Below are 14444 nucleotides of genomic sequence, written 5' to 3'. Positions count from 1 at the left end.
GCCTATTAGGTATGTGTCATTTAACTCTGATGTTTCTTTGTTGAATTTATGTCTGGATGATCTATACATTACTGAAAGTAGTGTTTTAAAGTTCCCTGCTATTATTGTTTTGTAGTCTATTTCTCCTTTTAGATCTGTTAATGTTTGCTTTATATATTTGGGAGCTCTGGTGGTTGGGTGCATAGATATTTATAATTGTTATGTCTTCTTGTTGAAGTGATCTTTTTATCATCATGTAGTGATCTTCTTTGTCTCTTTTTATAGTGTTTGATTTGTAGTCTATTTTATCTGAGATAAATATAGGTAATCCTGCTCTTTTTTGGTTTCCAGTTGCATGACCTCTCTTCTTCCACCCCTTCACTATCATCCTATGATAGTGTCTTTTTAGGGGAAGTGGGTTTCTTGTAGGCAACATCTAGTTGGGTCTTGTTTCTTTATCCATTCAGCCATTTTATGCCTTTTGGACAACTGAGTGTATTTACATTCAGTGTTATTACTGATAAATAAGTGCTTACTATTGCTGTTTTGTTCCTTGTTTTCTGGCTATTTTGTAACTCCTCTCATCTTTTCTTACAATCTTCCTTTGCAGTTAAGTGATTTTCTCTAATAATATGTTTTAATTAATCTTTTTACTTTTAGTGAATCCATTACAGTCTTTTGCATTGTAGTTACCACAAGGCTTACAAAAACATCTTATAGATATAAAGTTATTTTAAAGAGATGACAATTTATCTTGCATCACAAAGAACAGATACAAATATTAAAATAAATGAAAATAAAATTCTTGGAAAGTGGAGAAAATACACCAGAGGAACCTATCACCAAGTCCCTTTGGAGGACAAGATGCAAAGACATCCCTACCACCTTTGTCCTAGTAACTGGGTGGAGACAGGCTCTGGCCTGCCACACGAACAGTGGAGCTATTCCCTGAGACTAAGGGGCAAATTCAGCACCTCTCTGAGGTTGATCACTGTCAACCCAGAGAGGAGACTCTGGAAATAGTATCCCCAGAGGGACAGGCCCACTCAGGAGACCCAGGCACGCCATCCCCCAACTGAAGCATTTGTTGTCTACAGCTGCAACTGGAGAAGAACCCAGCTCACAGCGGATGAGTGGTGGTGAGTTTGAAAGTGACTCAGTACCCTTTTCCCAGTGATTCATGAAATGTGTGATCCAGGTAAGGAGTGTCTGGTTCAGCACAAATGGAGAAGGCTGAATACAGGGGGATCAGCAGGGGGCTGTTTGCAGTACCCCTTGACCACACAGTGAAAAGGGGGACAGATTTAGAAGTCAGAAACCCCTCTTCTCTGCCACAGCCAAGAGCAGCAGTGCTTAGGTCAAGCCTACTAGGAACCCAAAGTCTCAGAAACTGCCACAAGAGGAGGATCAAGGACTAAAAAAGTTTTTCTTTTATGTGTGTGATTGTCTCTGCTTTTTAAAAAAATAATTAAGTACTGAGATGCAAACTATAAAGAATACAGTTATGAAATAAATAATGAACTGACAAGCATGGAAAGCAGAATTAACCAGACAGAAGAAGGAATCTCAGAGCATGAAGGCCAAGATATAGAACTAGCCCAATCTGTTAAAAACGTAGAAAGGAAGCTTAAAAAGATGGAACAAGGCATTCAGGAGATGTGCAACTATATTAAGAGACCAAACTTATACCTGACTGGTATCCTGAAGCAGAAAATGAGAATAATAGCAGCCTGGAACAAACATTCCATGAGGTCATCCAAGAAAACTTCCCATATCTCATCAGAGATGTGACCATCAAAACATAAGAGATTCAGAGAACCCCTATAAAGCATCAAATGAGAAGACCAACTCCTAGACACATAGTTATTGACTTGTAAAAATAGGTATAAAAGATAAAATCCTAAGGGCAGTGAGAGAGAAGGGTCAGACTGTCTACCAGGGAGAAAGACCAATTAGAATAGCAGCAGACTTATCTATGAAAACACTACAGGCTAAAAGAGACTGGAGTCCAATCTCCAAAGTTCCCACAGATAAACAATTCCAACTAAGAATTTCCTACACAGCTAAGCTAAGCCTCATCAGTGATGGAGAATTAAAATCCTCCCCAGACATTCAATCCCTAAGAGTCTATGCTGTCTCCAGACCATCTGTACAAGAGAGGCTTAAGAAGGTATTAAGCACAGAAGAAAGAGAAAAAAGAACAACCAAGATCTTCCCAAGAATACAGAAAAACAGAGAATCAACACAGCATGCATCATTGCAAGATTTAAAACACACACATATATCAACATAAAAGTCAAAGTCAACAAATAAATAAACAGACAACAACAGCAAACTCTATCAGAGCCTCATGACAGGGATAAACTCTCACATCTCAATAATCAGCCTGAACATGAATGGACTAAATGCACCACTGAAAAGACATAGAATGGCAAACTGGATTAAAAAAAAAAAAAAAGACTCAGAAATATGCTATCTCCAGGAGATTCATCATACCAGAATGGACACCCACAGACTCAAAGTTAGAGGATATAAAACAAATTATCAGGCAAACAGAACACAAAAGAAAACAGGAGTCACAATCTTAATATCAGGCAAAATAACCTTCAAGTTATCAAAAACTTAAAAAGATACAGAAGGACACTATATAATGAAAAAGGTTCAATAATAAATATCTATCCTGAATATATATGCTCCCAACATAGGAGCACCAGTTTTACAAAGCAGCTACTAAGTAAACTAAAAAAAGACATTGACTCTAACAATATCATAGCTGGGAGCTTAAATACCCCACTAATGACCCTGGATAGACTATCAAGGCAAAAGATCAACAAGGAGACCCAAACTTCAAATTGATGCTTGAACAAATGGACTTACTAGATACCTACAGAACATTTCACCCAACAACCATGGAATATGCATTCTACTCATCACCACATGGAACATACTGCAAAATTGCTCACATTCTTGGTAATAAATCAAACATAAACAAATTTCATAAGACTGAAATACTGCCATGCACCTTCTTACACAACAGTGGAATAAAAATAAATATCAATACCACCAAGATTCCCCCAAAACACACAAAGACATGGACACTAAACAGCATGGAGCTGAACAACTTCTGGGTCAAATGGAAATCAAAGCAGGAATTAAAAGATTCCTGGAAACAAATGAAAATAAAGACACATCTTACCAAAACCTCTAGGATATCATGAATTCAGTACTAAGAGAAAACTTTATTTCTCTGTGAACACAAATCAAGAAAACAGAAAGATCAAAGTTAACAGCCTGATGGATCACCTAATGGAGCTGCAAAGACAAGACCAAAACCCTAGCTTCAGCAGAAGAATCTAGATCATGAAAGTAACAGCCCAAATATGGGACATAGAAGGCAAAAATATCATAGAAAAAAATCAGTGAAACAAAAAGCTCGGTTTTTGAAAGGATAAACAAGATCGATGAATTCCTAGCCAGAATAGCCAAGAAAAAGAGAGAAGAAGCCCAAATAAACACTATCAAAAATGCAAAACATCAAATCACAACTGACCCCAAAGAAAAATAAAAGATTATCAGAGATTACTATGGACACCTGTATGGAAACAAACTCAAAAACCTAAGTGAAATAGAGGACTTTCTGACATCCCACAACCTCCCAAGGTTGAAATGAGAAGAAGTTGAGACCCTAAATAGCCCAATGACAACCTAGAAATTGACTCCATCAGAAGAAAACTACATGGAAAAAAAGTCCTGGCCCAGACAGCTTCTGCAGAATTTTACAAAATATACAAGGAGACACTGACACCAATCCTATTGAAAGTATTCCAGGCAATTGAGAAAGATGGACTTCTCTCTAAATTATTTTATGAAGCAAACATCACACTGATACTCAAACCAGGTAAAGATCCAACAGAGAAAGAGAACTATAGGCCAATATCCCTGATTAACTAGATGCAAAAATTCTCGACAAGATTCTAGCAAATCAGTTCCAACAACACATCTCAAAAATTTCTAGTACAACCAAGTAGGCTTCATCCTAGGGATGCAGGGTTGGTTCAACATCCACTAAACCATACATATAATTAAATACATCAGCAGATGTAAAAATAAGAATCACATGATTATATCATTAGATGCAGAAAAGGCTTTCAATGAAATCCAGTATCCCTACTTGATAAAAACCCTTGAACCCCTAGGCATAAAGGGAACATACCTCAAAATAGTAAGCACCTTCTACAATAAACTCACAGCCAACATATTGCTAAATGGACAGAAATTGGAAGCATTTCCCCTAAAAACCAGAACAAGACAAGGCTGCCCACCCTCACCCCTTCTGTTCAACATAGTATTGGAAGTCCTAGCTAGAGCAATAACACAAGAGAAGGATGTCAGGGTTATCCAAATAGGCAAAGAGGAAGTTAATTTATCCCTCTTTGCTGATGGTATGATCCTATACCTGGAAAACCTAAGGGACTCTGTCAAAAACCTTCTTGCACTAATAAAGGACTCTGGAAAAGTCTCAGTGTACAAATCTTCCTAACTAGAGAGGTGAAAGACCTTTACAATGAAAAATACAAAGCACTTCTCAAAAAATCAAAGATGACACGAATGGAAAAATATTCCATGCTCATGGAATGGAAAAATAAACATTGTTAAGATGTCCATCCTACCAAAGGAAAGCTACAGATTCAATGCAATACTCATTCAAATACCAACATCATTCTTCTCAGACTTGGAAACAACAATACAGAAATTCACATGGAAACATAGCACAAATAGCCACAACAATCCTCAGCAAAAGAAACAAAGCAGGAGGTATCACACTTCTAGACTTTAAACTTTATTATAAGGCTATAATAATCAAAACAACCTGGTATTTGTACAAGACCAGTCATACAGAACAATGAAACACGATAGAGATTCTGGAAGCAAAACCTCAATCTCTCAACCAATTCATCTTCAACAAAGCCTCCACCAACACCCACTGGTGAGAGGAGAACCTATTCAGTAAATGGTGGTGGGAAAACTGACTGACCACATGCAGAAGATTGAAACAGGATCCCCTACCTATCACCATACACAAAAATCAACTCTAAATGGATCAAAGACCTAAACATAAAATCTCAAACTTTAAGAACCTTAGAAAACGCAGGAGACACTCCCATGGAAATTGGAATAGACTACTAATTACTGATCACAATTCCAAATGTCCATGCCATAGAAATTGGACAAGTGAGACCTCCTCAAACTGACAAGCTTCTGCAAAGCCAAAGAAACCATTGAGAGAGTGGGGACACAGACCACAGAATGGGAAAAAATCCTTGCCAACTGTGTGTCTGACAAAGGCCTAATATCTAGGATCTACAAGGACTCAAATGTGCTGAAAAGAAAAAAATAGACAGCCCTATTAAAAAGTGGGCAAAATATTTGAATAGACATTTCTCAAAAGAAGACATACAAGCAGTAACAGATACATGAAAAAAATGTTCGACCTCACTAATCATCAAAGAAATGCAAATTACAACCACACTGAGATACCACCTAACTCCAGTCAGGATGGCCATCCTCAGTAACTCAAAAAATAACAGATGCTGGAGAGCATGTGGGGAAAAGGGAACACTTCTACTCTGTTGGTGGAAATGTAAACTAATACAACCTCTGTGGAAACAGTGTGGCGATCTCTAAAAGATCTAAAAATTGTCTTTCCACACGACCCCGCAATCCCCCTTCTGGGAATATACCCGGAAGATCTCAAATCATTCTACAAAAAAGAGGCCTGCAACGCCAGTTTATTGCGGCATTATTCACAATAGCAAAAACATGGACCCAATAGTGCTGCCCATCTAATGTGGACTAGATAAAAAAGATGTAGGCTGGGTACATGGGTTCGAGAACAGCCTGGGCAACTTAGCAAGACCTCATCTCTGCAATAAATCCAAAAATTAGCCAGGTGTGGTAGTGTGCACCTGTAGTTCTGGTTACTTGGAAGGCTGAGGTGGAAGGATCACCTGAGCAGGTTGACACTAGGGTGGCCATCAGTGTGCCAATGCACTCCAGCCTGGGGGACTGAGTGAGACTCCAATTCAAAAAAAAAAAAATGTGGTATATGTACATGATGGAGGACAAAATTATGGACTTCACAGCAATCTGGATGAATTTGAGTCTATAACACTCTGTGATCTATCACAGAAACAAATAACTGAATATCACATGTTCTCACTCATAATTGGACCCCGAACACTTACCATAATAGTATAAGAAAAGGATTTGCAGTAATGGGAAACTGTCAGGGAAGGGAGGGGCACACAACATCAATAAGGGTAACTGATCTCAAACCAATTGAAGTGGGGATCAAGGAGGGGCCCAAACGTTACCTGTACAACGACTATTTGTATACCCAGTCATGAATTGTGCCCCACATCTTTAAAATAAAAAAAAAGAAAATTCTACATTTTAACTCCATTCCCAACCCCCCCAATTTTGACTTTTACTTGTTTGAATTTACATATTTTTATATTACCTATCTCTTAACATGTTGCTGTAGTTTTTTAAAAAATAGATTTGTCTCTTGGGCATCATACTATGGGGGGTAGGAATTTAGACACAAAAACAGACATACAAGGAAGAAAATACTGTGAAGAAGCACAGGAAGAAAATGCCCATGTGAAGACAGGGATTCAGGAAGAATGCTGCATGAAGACAGAGAATTGGACTGATGTATCTATAAGCCAAAGAACACCAAATATTGTTGACAAACTACCAGAAGCTAGTAAGCATCAAGGAAAAATCTTCCTGGACATATTTTCCAGGAAAGCTAGTCCTGCTGACACCTTGATTTTGGACTTCAAACTTCTAAAACTGTGAGATAATAAATTTCTGTTGTTTTAAGTCATCCAGTTTTTGGTGCTTTGTTACAATAGCCCTAATAAACGAATGCAATAACTAAAAAGGTTTACTTCAGGAATTTGAAGATGGATCAATATCAGGCAATTTGTTAACCATAAACTATTACACATCAACAAATTAACAACAAACCCCACATGATGTCATATAGGATGAAGAGGTATTTGCAGCAATTCTTAATAACAGCTCTTATGTAAAATAGGAATAGAAAGATATAATAAAGACCATAAATCAAGAACAAATATACTAAACAGCAAAACACTAAAACTATGCTATTTAAATCAAGAACTAGAAAATTTGCCAGCAATCACTGTTATTATTTCAGATTTTCTTGGAGGTGTTAGCAAATGATATATGACCAAAAAGAAAAAACTACAATAAAAAGTGGAAAAGAGATCATTTTCTCTTAAAAGGGGAAAAGAGATAGATGATCTACTTTTATTAATATGATTATATATCTCAAAAAACCCCTATAAAACCTCCAGTAAAAAGCCTAATAGGATTAATAAAGTAATTTGGATTTTTCTATATTAATAATAAGGTTCCTAGATATGGAAAATGAGAAATACTCTATTCACGACAGTGACAAAAATTGTAAAACACTGGGAATAAATTTTGAAAGAATGGCACAAAGCCTATACAAATAGTACAGTAAAATCTTATTGAAAAACATAAAATATGAAGAACAGGAAAGTCATGTCACATTCTTGGATGGAAAAATTTACTATTATAAAAATGCCAAGTCATTCAAAGTTAATATATACACTTAATTCAATTCCAAATAAAATCCAACAGGAAGCTGTCAGGAGAATCTGGATAAATGGAGCTTAATGTTCATATAAAAATGTAAATTTGGTTCCTATTTTATATCAAATTCAAAAGTACAATTCAAGTGGGTTAAATACTTAGATGAAAAATATAAAAATCTTTGAAAAAAATTAGGCTACATACACTTGTAGCAGTTGGGAGAACCCTGTTATTCAAGGAAGGAAACTCAGAAGCTATAAACAAAGAGATATACATTTTTGACAAATAAAAGTTTAAAACTTTTTGTATTGCAAAAAATGTCATGGAGTTACAAACAACAAATTTAGAAAAGTGTTGTTATAAATTGACATGAAAAAGACAATTTATTTTCTAAGCAAAGGATATACCCAATTCATATTAGTACACACTGCCAATAAATATACAAAAATATATTCACCTGTAGTCAGGGACAGGCAAACTAAAGGACTATTGAGAAATTACTTTATAACCATCAGACTAAAATTAAAAAGAGAAATAACACCTATTGTTAATAAGAAAAAAATTTAAAATGATGCTGCTTTCATACAGAGATGGTAGAAATTTGATTTGACAATAGCTATTAAAATCAAAAGACACATACCCTTTGAATGAACAATTTTACTCTTGGAAGCTATTCCAAAATATATGTGTGGGGATTCTTCTTATAGTATTGTTTATTTAGGCAAAAATTTGGAAACAGTTTAATAAATTATGGTTGAAATAATTATGAAAAATGGTTTAACAAATTTTGATACATATCATGGAATATTAAGCCATTATAAAAAATAAAATAAACTTGGAATGATTCCAAGGGATATTGTTGAGTAAACAAAAACAAGACCCAGAGAAGTACGTATTACGATCCAAGTTTTAAAAAAGGATAAAATTCCCAATAGGTACTATATGATTATATATGTAATATATATAATGTATATATGTACAAAGGGTGACAAAAAAGTATACATTTTAAGAAAGGAAAAAACTGTATTAAAATTGTAATATTCAATAAGATAAATACAAGTCACTTTTGACTTCTACAATTATAAGAGGTGCTCAAGGTACTTACCATCAGCATTCAGACACTTCCGATTATGATGGACATCTCTTTACAATGTGTGTACATGTTTTTTTCTGTGCCTGGTGTGTGTGTGTGTGTGTGTGTGTGTGTGTGTATTAAGAAGTCCCACATGATACCTATATATGTGTATATAAACACACACATATAAACATAAATAAATAAGTAAATATGAAGAAGTCCAACATGAAACCTACTGAGTAGCTGGTGTGTATTATCTAGTGAGTGGGGTGTGATGTGGGTAGATGATTGGAGAAGAGGGAGAGGAGTAAAACAAGCAACAACAGAAAAAAGACTGCACTAAAATTACCAGTAAGTTATGATTCAATTTATAACAAATTATGTATATTTTATATGAGCATGTAGTTTTTTCTAAGAAATCAGGAAAAATAAAAACATGTTTATCTACTGAATTGTAGAGTTGCCCATAATGTACAGTCAAAAGGCAGTTCAGGAATAATGTGTGTATTATACATTTATTTCCGTCAAAGAACACTCAGATCATTCCTTCCATATGTGTGCATGACTGAGGAAAATGTTACAGACGCTACCACAAACACTAGTTTATTAGCACTGGATATCCCTGGTGTCCAAACTGGGATTAGGGATAGGGGTCTGGATAATTAGTTGCTTCCTTATATATCTTTGTGTCTTCTATTTCTTGAAAGAGCAAAAACAAATAAATAAACAAAGACAAAAGCCTACTGGACCCAGAAAGAAGCAGGCTTGGTGGGGCCTGTGAGGACCCAGAATATACACCTAAAAATGTTGCAGATTAAAATTTGAAAAATACAAATACCATTTTGTGAGTAAAAAAAAGGCATTCATGGAGGCAGGATCTGATTTACCTTTTTGTGTATTCAGTGTTTAGAAATAAAAATGTCTTCGGTGACACACAGTTTTTTAGTGTAACAGGGAAATCATATGTGTTTTAATTTTTATCCATCTGTAGTCTAAGTACAGGATCCATAATTATGCCCCCCAAAAGAAGAAAGCAATAAGGAAGAAAAATAGAAATTCAAATTTTCCAGCCAGAGGATACAAGTAAGTTCAACTGAAGGGCAAGATAATTTTCCACCTTACACCTGCATGCCTGACACATAGCAAGTGCTCAGTAAATGATGTCTGGGTAAATCATGACCAACCAACTAATCTCTCTGTTCAATTTGTTGAATGCTTTCAGCAAATTACCATGCATCGTCCAGGGTCTAAATCGCCCATCATTCCTTTTAGATGTGTGTTTTCAGTTCTGACAGCCTTATATTTCATGTCTGAGACCTGAAATATTAGTAGATAAAAAATGTAAAGTTAATAATAAAATCATAGTTCTATTAAACATTAATTTTGTTTTGTGGATACAAACATTTTCTAGGTATAGTGAAGGGAAACATTCATTAGGCATGACCATTGTTAATCATGTCAATCCTACAGTTCTCTCTTTGGCAGGCTCCTCTTCACTCTCCCTTTCTGATCAATATTAAATTAAAAACAAAAACTTCCAATAATGATTCATTTACATTTTCCTTCTAATTCCAAAATTGTTTCTCATTTCTATTTTTTATTTATGCAAGTGTCACCAGAGAAATTACATTAAAAAAAAACATACTTGAATAACACTGTCCATTAAATTTCTTCAACATTTGATTAATTTTTACAGTAGACAATATATAACTTTCATGTTTAATTTTGTTATTTCTGATATTTATGCCAAATTTTCATCTTTATTTGTGACTACTTCATTTTGTCTCTTAATTTATTTTATTTCCCTGATTTATTCTAACTGACAATACTTGGATATAGTAGCTTTCTTTTATTTTTCTAGGGTTCATTTTTGTATAAAACACTTGCCTTAAAAAGATTTACTTTTGTAAATTACAAACTACATACTCATTGACAAAACCTGAAAAATACATAAGATAAAGAGTGAAAGTAAAAATAATTCATAATCCTAGTACCCAGATCACTGTTACACCTATGAAATATCCTTCCCTATAAGATACAACCAATGTGATTATCCCATCTCTGCTGGTTTCCTGTGTACTGCACAAATTAATCATAGTTTAAGGTTTATGAATGGGCAATTCATAAGCCCACAATTCTGTTCTTATAATATACATATTTGAATACACATACTATCTATGAAGTGACCTTCATATGCTTAGAAAGTTATTGAATGATGCTCTCAAAAACTCAAAGATTTGAGATAAAAAGACAGATAAAAAGCCTCTGCTCTCCATAGCAGGGTACCACTTTGATCCCTTTGTAAGGAATTAAGAGAATTTAAAAAATAGTAAGAAAAAAAGAAAGGAAAAGGAAGAAAAGGAGGGAAGCAGAAATGGAGGGAAGGAGAAGTTACTTGCAGTATTTGTTTATTTTTTAAGTTGGGTTCTCACTCTTGTCTCCCAGGCTGGAGTGCAGTGGCACTATCATGGCTCACCAAAGCCTTGACCTCCTAAGCTCAGGTGAACCTCCTGCCTCAGCCTCCCAAGTAGATGGGGCTGCAGGTGTGCATCATCACTCTCTAATTTTTTTTTTTTTTTTACCTTTTTTGTATAGATGAGTCTTGCTATGTTGCCTAGGGTGGTCTCAAACTACTGAGCTCAAGCAATCCTTCCACCTTGGCCTCCCAAAGTGTTGAGATTACAGGTGTGAGACACTGTGCCCGGTCTATTTGCAGTATTTTAGCCGAAGAATACTACATTTGTTTTTCTCATGCATCACAATGCTGTGCACTGAGTGAATGTTCAGCAAATATGAACTGATATTCAAGTTTCAACATCCATTTAAAAAAAAATTCTAAAAGAAATACATTAAACTGGGTGAGTGAGTGGGACATGTTGAAGAAGAGCTGGAATAGTTTTTTTTTTTTTAAAGATACAAACATTAATGGAAGGGAAGTACAGAAAACAAAGTCAGGAAGAAATCTTTGATTGGAGCATACCATGGGAGGTGGTCAGAATATGGGTTACAGGAAAATGTAGGGATGAGAATTAATGAACTTCTCTTGCACTGTTTCTTATTTCCTTCATTCTTTTTTTGATGATTTCACAAAGGTTTTATGTGCCGCCACAAAGCTTTTCTGTGATGCTAGTCAGAAATGATACCAAGAAATTCGATGCTTTTATCGGTCAGTAATGATGGCAATCGTTTGCTAGGAGCAACAGTGGACAGGTGCTGCTCTGCCTGCTTTCATACCTGTTGTTGTGCTAACATTTTTTCTTTAATTTCTAATTCCACTTTTAACTGTCTTTCCAGGAGAGCAGCTTTCTTCTTGACAGTTGCTATAGTGATCTCCTTCTTCTGAAGCTCTTCTGTGAGGTCAGAGATTTCATTTTTCATTCTTTCCTGTTCAGAGCTGTGCTGCTCTTCCTCTCGTTGGAGCTGGCTTCTTATCTGTAGCAGACAGAGACCAGGACTATTCACCATCCCTTCTGTTTCTAGAGCGGCTTAACGCTTTTACTGGTCACATTCTATCCTCCTATTCTAAAACTTTGGCAGGCCTCACTTTACCCTTTTTTCCTGATCAATGATAAAAGCAGATAATATTTTCCCCTCCCAATTCCAAAATTTCATTTCTTACTTCTATTTTCTATTACACGCAAGTCATCACTTACTGCTGACCACTTTGCTAACTACTTTGACAAGAAGGTAAAGAAAGTATTATCAAGCATTTTTTAATGAAGAAGAAAATTGGCTTAAGAGAGGTTAAATGACTTGTTCAAAGTCATAAAGCTAACAATTGAAAGAGTTTATACAAGAAACAAGAATGCTTGGCTTTAAACTCAGCACTTTTTTTTTTTTTGAGTTGGAGTCTCACTCTGTCGCCTAGACTGGAGTGCAGTGGCCGCTCCTGGCCACCGCAGCCTCGACCTGCTGGGCTCCAGCGATCCTTCGGTCTCAGCCCTCCAAGTAGCCGGAATTACAGGCATGTGCTACCATGCCCGGCTGATTTTTTTTTTTTTTTTTTGATTTAATGTAGAGATGAGGTCTCGCTGCCCAGGCGGGTCTCGAACCCGTGGGCTCAGGCAATCCACTCACCTCAGTCTCCCAAAGGCGCGGGATTACAGGCTGAGCCACCGAGCCTGGCTAAACTCAGCACTTTAAAAAAATTAAATTAGGTTGTGCTTTAAGCATGTGGAATTTCTTATATTCGTAATCCTGGGGTCATCTTGGACTCCTCTCCACATTCACCCTTCAAACCCAGCCTGACAGCACATTCTGTTCATTCTATTTCCACCTCTGAAGTGTTGCCTTTGCTTCATATTGTTACTGCTGCTGTCTTGGCCCAGAAAAATAACAGACAACTACAGCATAATGTAGAATCACTGTCAGTAGTATGTAGTGGAGGTATTTCACCCAGCCTGGGGATGTCAGGGTAGGATTCCAGAAGAGGGTTCTTCAGACCGAATGTGTGGAGGCCAGTCAGAAGACAGATTTTGAGACAGTTCCCAGGCAAGAGTGCAGTGAAGGCACAAGGATGAGAGAGGGCAGTGCACACTCAGTGAGCCCAAGGGACTGGGAGTGGCCGGGATCTGCTTGCCTGAGAGGCGTGAGGTTGGAGAGTGAAGTAGGCGGCCATCCTCAAGAGAAATGGTCATGAACCCCTGTGCACACAGTTCTACAAGTGATTTCATTTCATTTCACCTTTAAACGTTTCAGTATATATCTCTAAAAGATGAAGGGCTCTCTCACTCTCTTAATATAATCAGAATACTATTTTAATGTCTTAAAATTAGCAGTTCCTCAGTAACATCGAATGCCCAGGCAGCATTCAAATTTAAAATTGTTTCAGTATGTGGAGAATGTTCTTTAGGTTTACTAGATGGAGCAGGATCTAAATATGTCCTGCCTACTGAGGTTGGTTCACATTTTTTTTTTTTTTTTTTGAGAAAGCAGGATTTATTGAGAGGACAGAGAAGCTCCCACAGTGGGAGGGGACCCAAAGGGGTTGCCCCACATATGTTTTTAAAGCCTCTCTTTGTGTCTGGATGGTCTGCATACTTTACATGCTTCATCTCATTTAGTCCCCACAACATCTGTTTTGCAGATTATTGAGCAAATTAGAAAATTAAGGTGTGCATCTTTCCACAGTCATACTCCTGGTAAAAGGCAGCCTATTCTAGCACCTGTGAATCGTCGATTGCTTTCTGCAGCCTCCTGTGTGTAGGGTCCTGGGAAGTGGCTCACGTTGGAAAAAAGTTGGATTTTAGGAAATGGCATCTAGCATGGGATGCCCTAACATGTGAAGTACACATGTTCAGAAGCAAACATGATCTGTCACCAGGCTTTATGCCACCAGCCTCTCATCTGATTCTATTTTTTTTTGAGTTAGGGTCTCACTCTGTTGCCCAATCATGGCTTACCACAGCCTCAACCTTCTGGCCTCAGGCAATTCTTCCGCCTCAGCTTTCTGAGTAGCTGGGACTACAGATGTGTGCCACTATGCCTGGCTAATTTTTTGATTTTTTTTAGAGATGAAGTCTTGCTATGCTGCCCAGGCTGGTCTTGAACTCCTGGGCTCAAACAATCCACCCACCTTGGCCTCCCAAAGTGCTGGGATTACAGGCATGAGTCACTGTGCCCGGCCTGATTCTATTCTCATTACTAACATTTTTAGAGTTTCATAGTTGGGCATGACCTTAGAAATCACATTATCTAACCCCACCATGAAAAAAAATGACCCCAGATGAAAAAAATTAAT

General features: G+C 36.8%; 1 protein-coding gene across 1 annotated transcript in view; it reads right to left on the bottom strand.

The window, feature by feature from the left end:
- DEUP1 (deuterosome assembly protein 1) overlaps positions 1 to 14444 on the bottom strand; it is a 139400-nt gene that overhangs the window by 33257 nt on the left and 91699 nt on the right. Inside the window, exons 10-11 of the mRNA XM_008048544.1 lie at positions 11939 to 12136; positions 9935 to 10021 (exon numbers count right to left, since the gene is read on the bottom strand). Coding sequence (XP_008046735.1) covers positions 9935 to 10021; positions 11939 to 12136 — 285 coding nt within the window. The remainder of the gene's footprint in view (positions 1 to 9934; positions 10022 to 11938; positions 12137 to 14444) is intronic.

Source organism: Carlito syrichta, unplaced genomic scaffold, assembly GCF_000164805.1.
Source record: "Carlito syrichta isolate Samal-C Ts95f unplaced genomic scaffold, Tarsius_syrichta-2.0.1 Scaffold124506, whole genome shotgun sequence".
NCBI lineage: Eukaryota > Metazoa > Chordata > Mammalia > Primates > Tarsiidae > Carlito > Carlito syrichta.
This window is presented reverse-complemented; position numbering and strand designations above follow the sequence as displayed.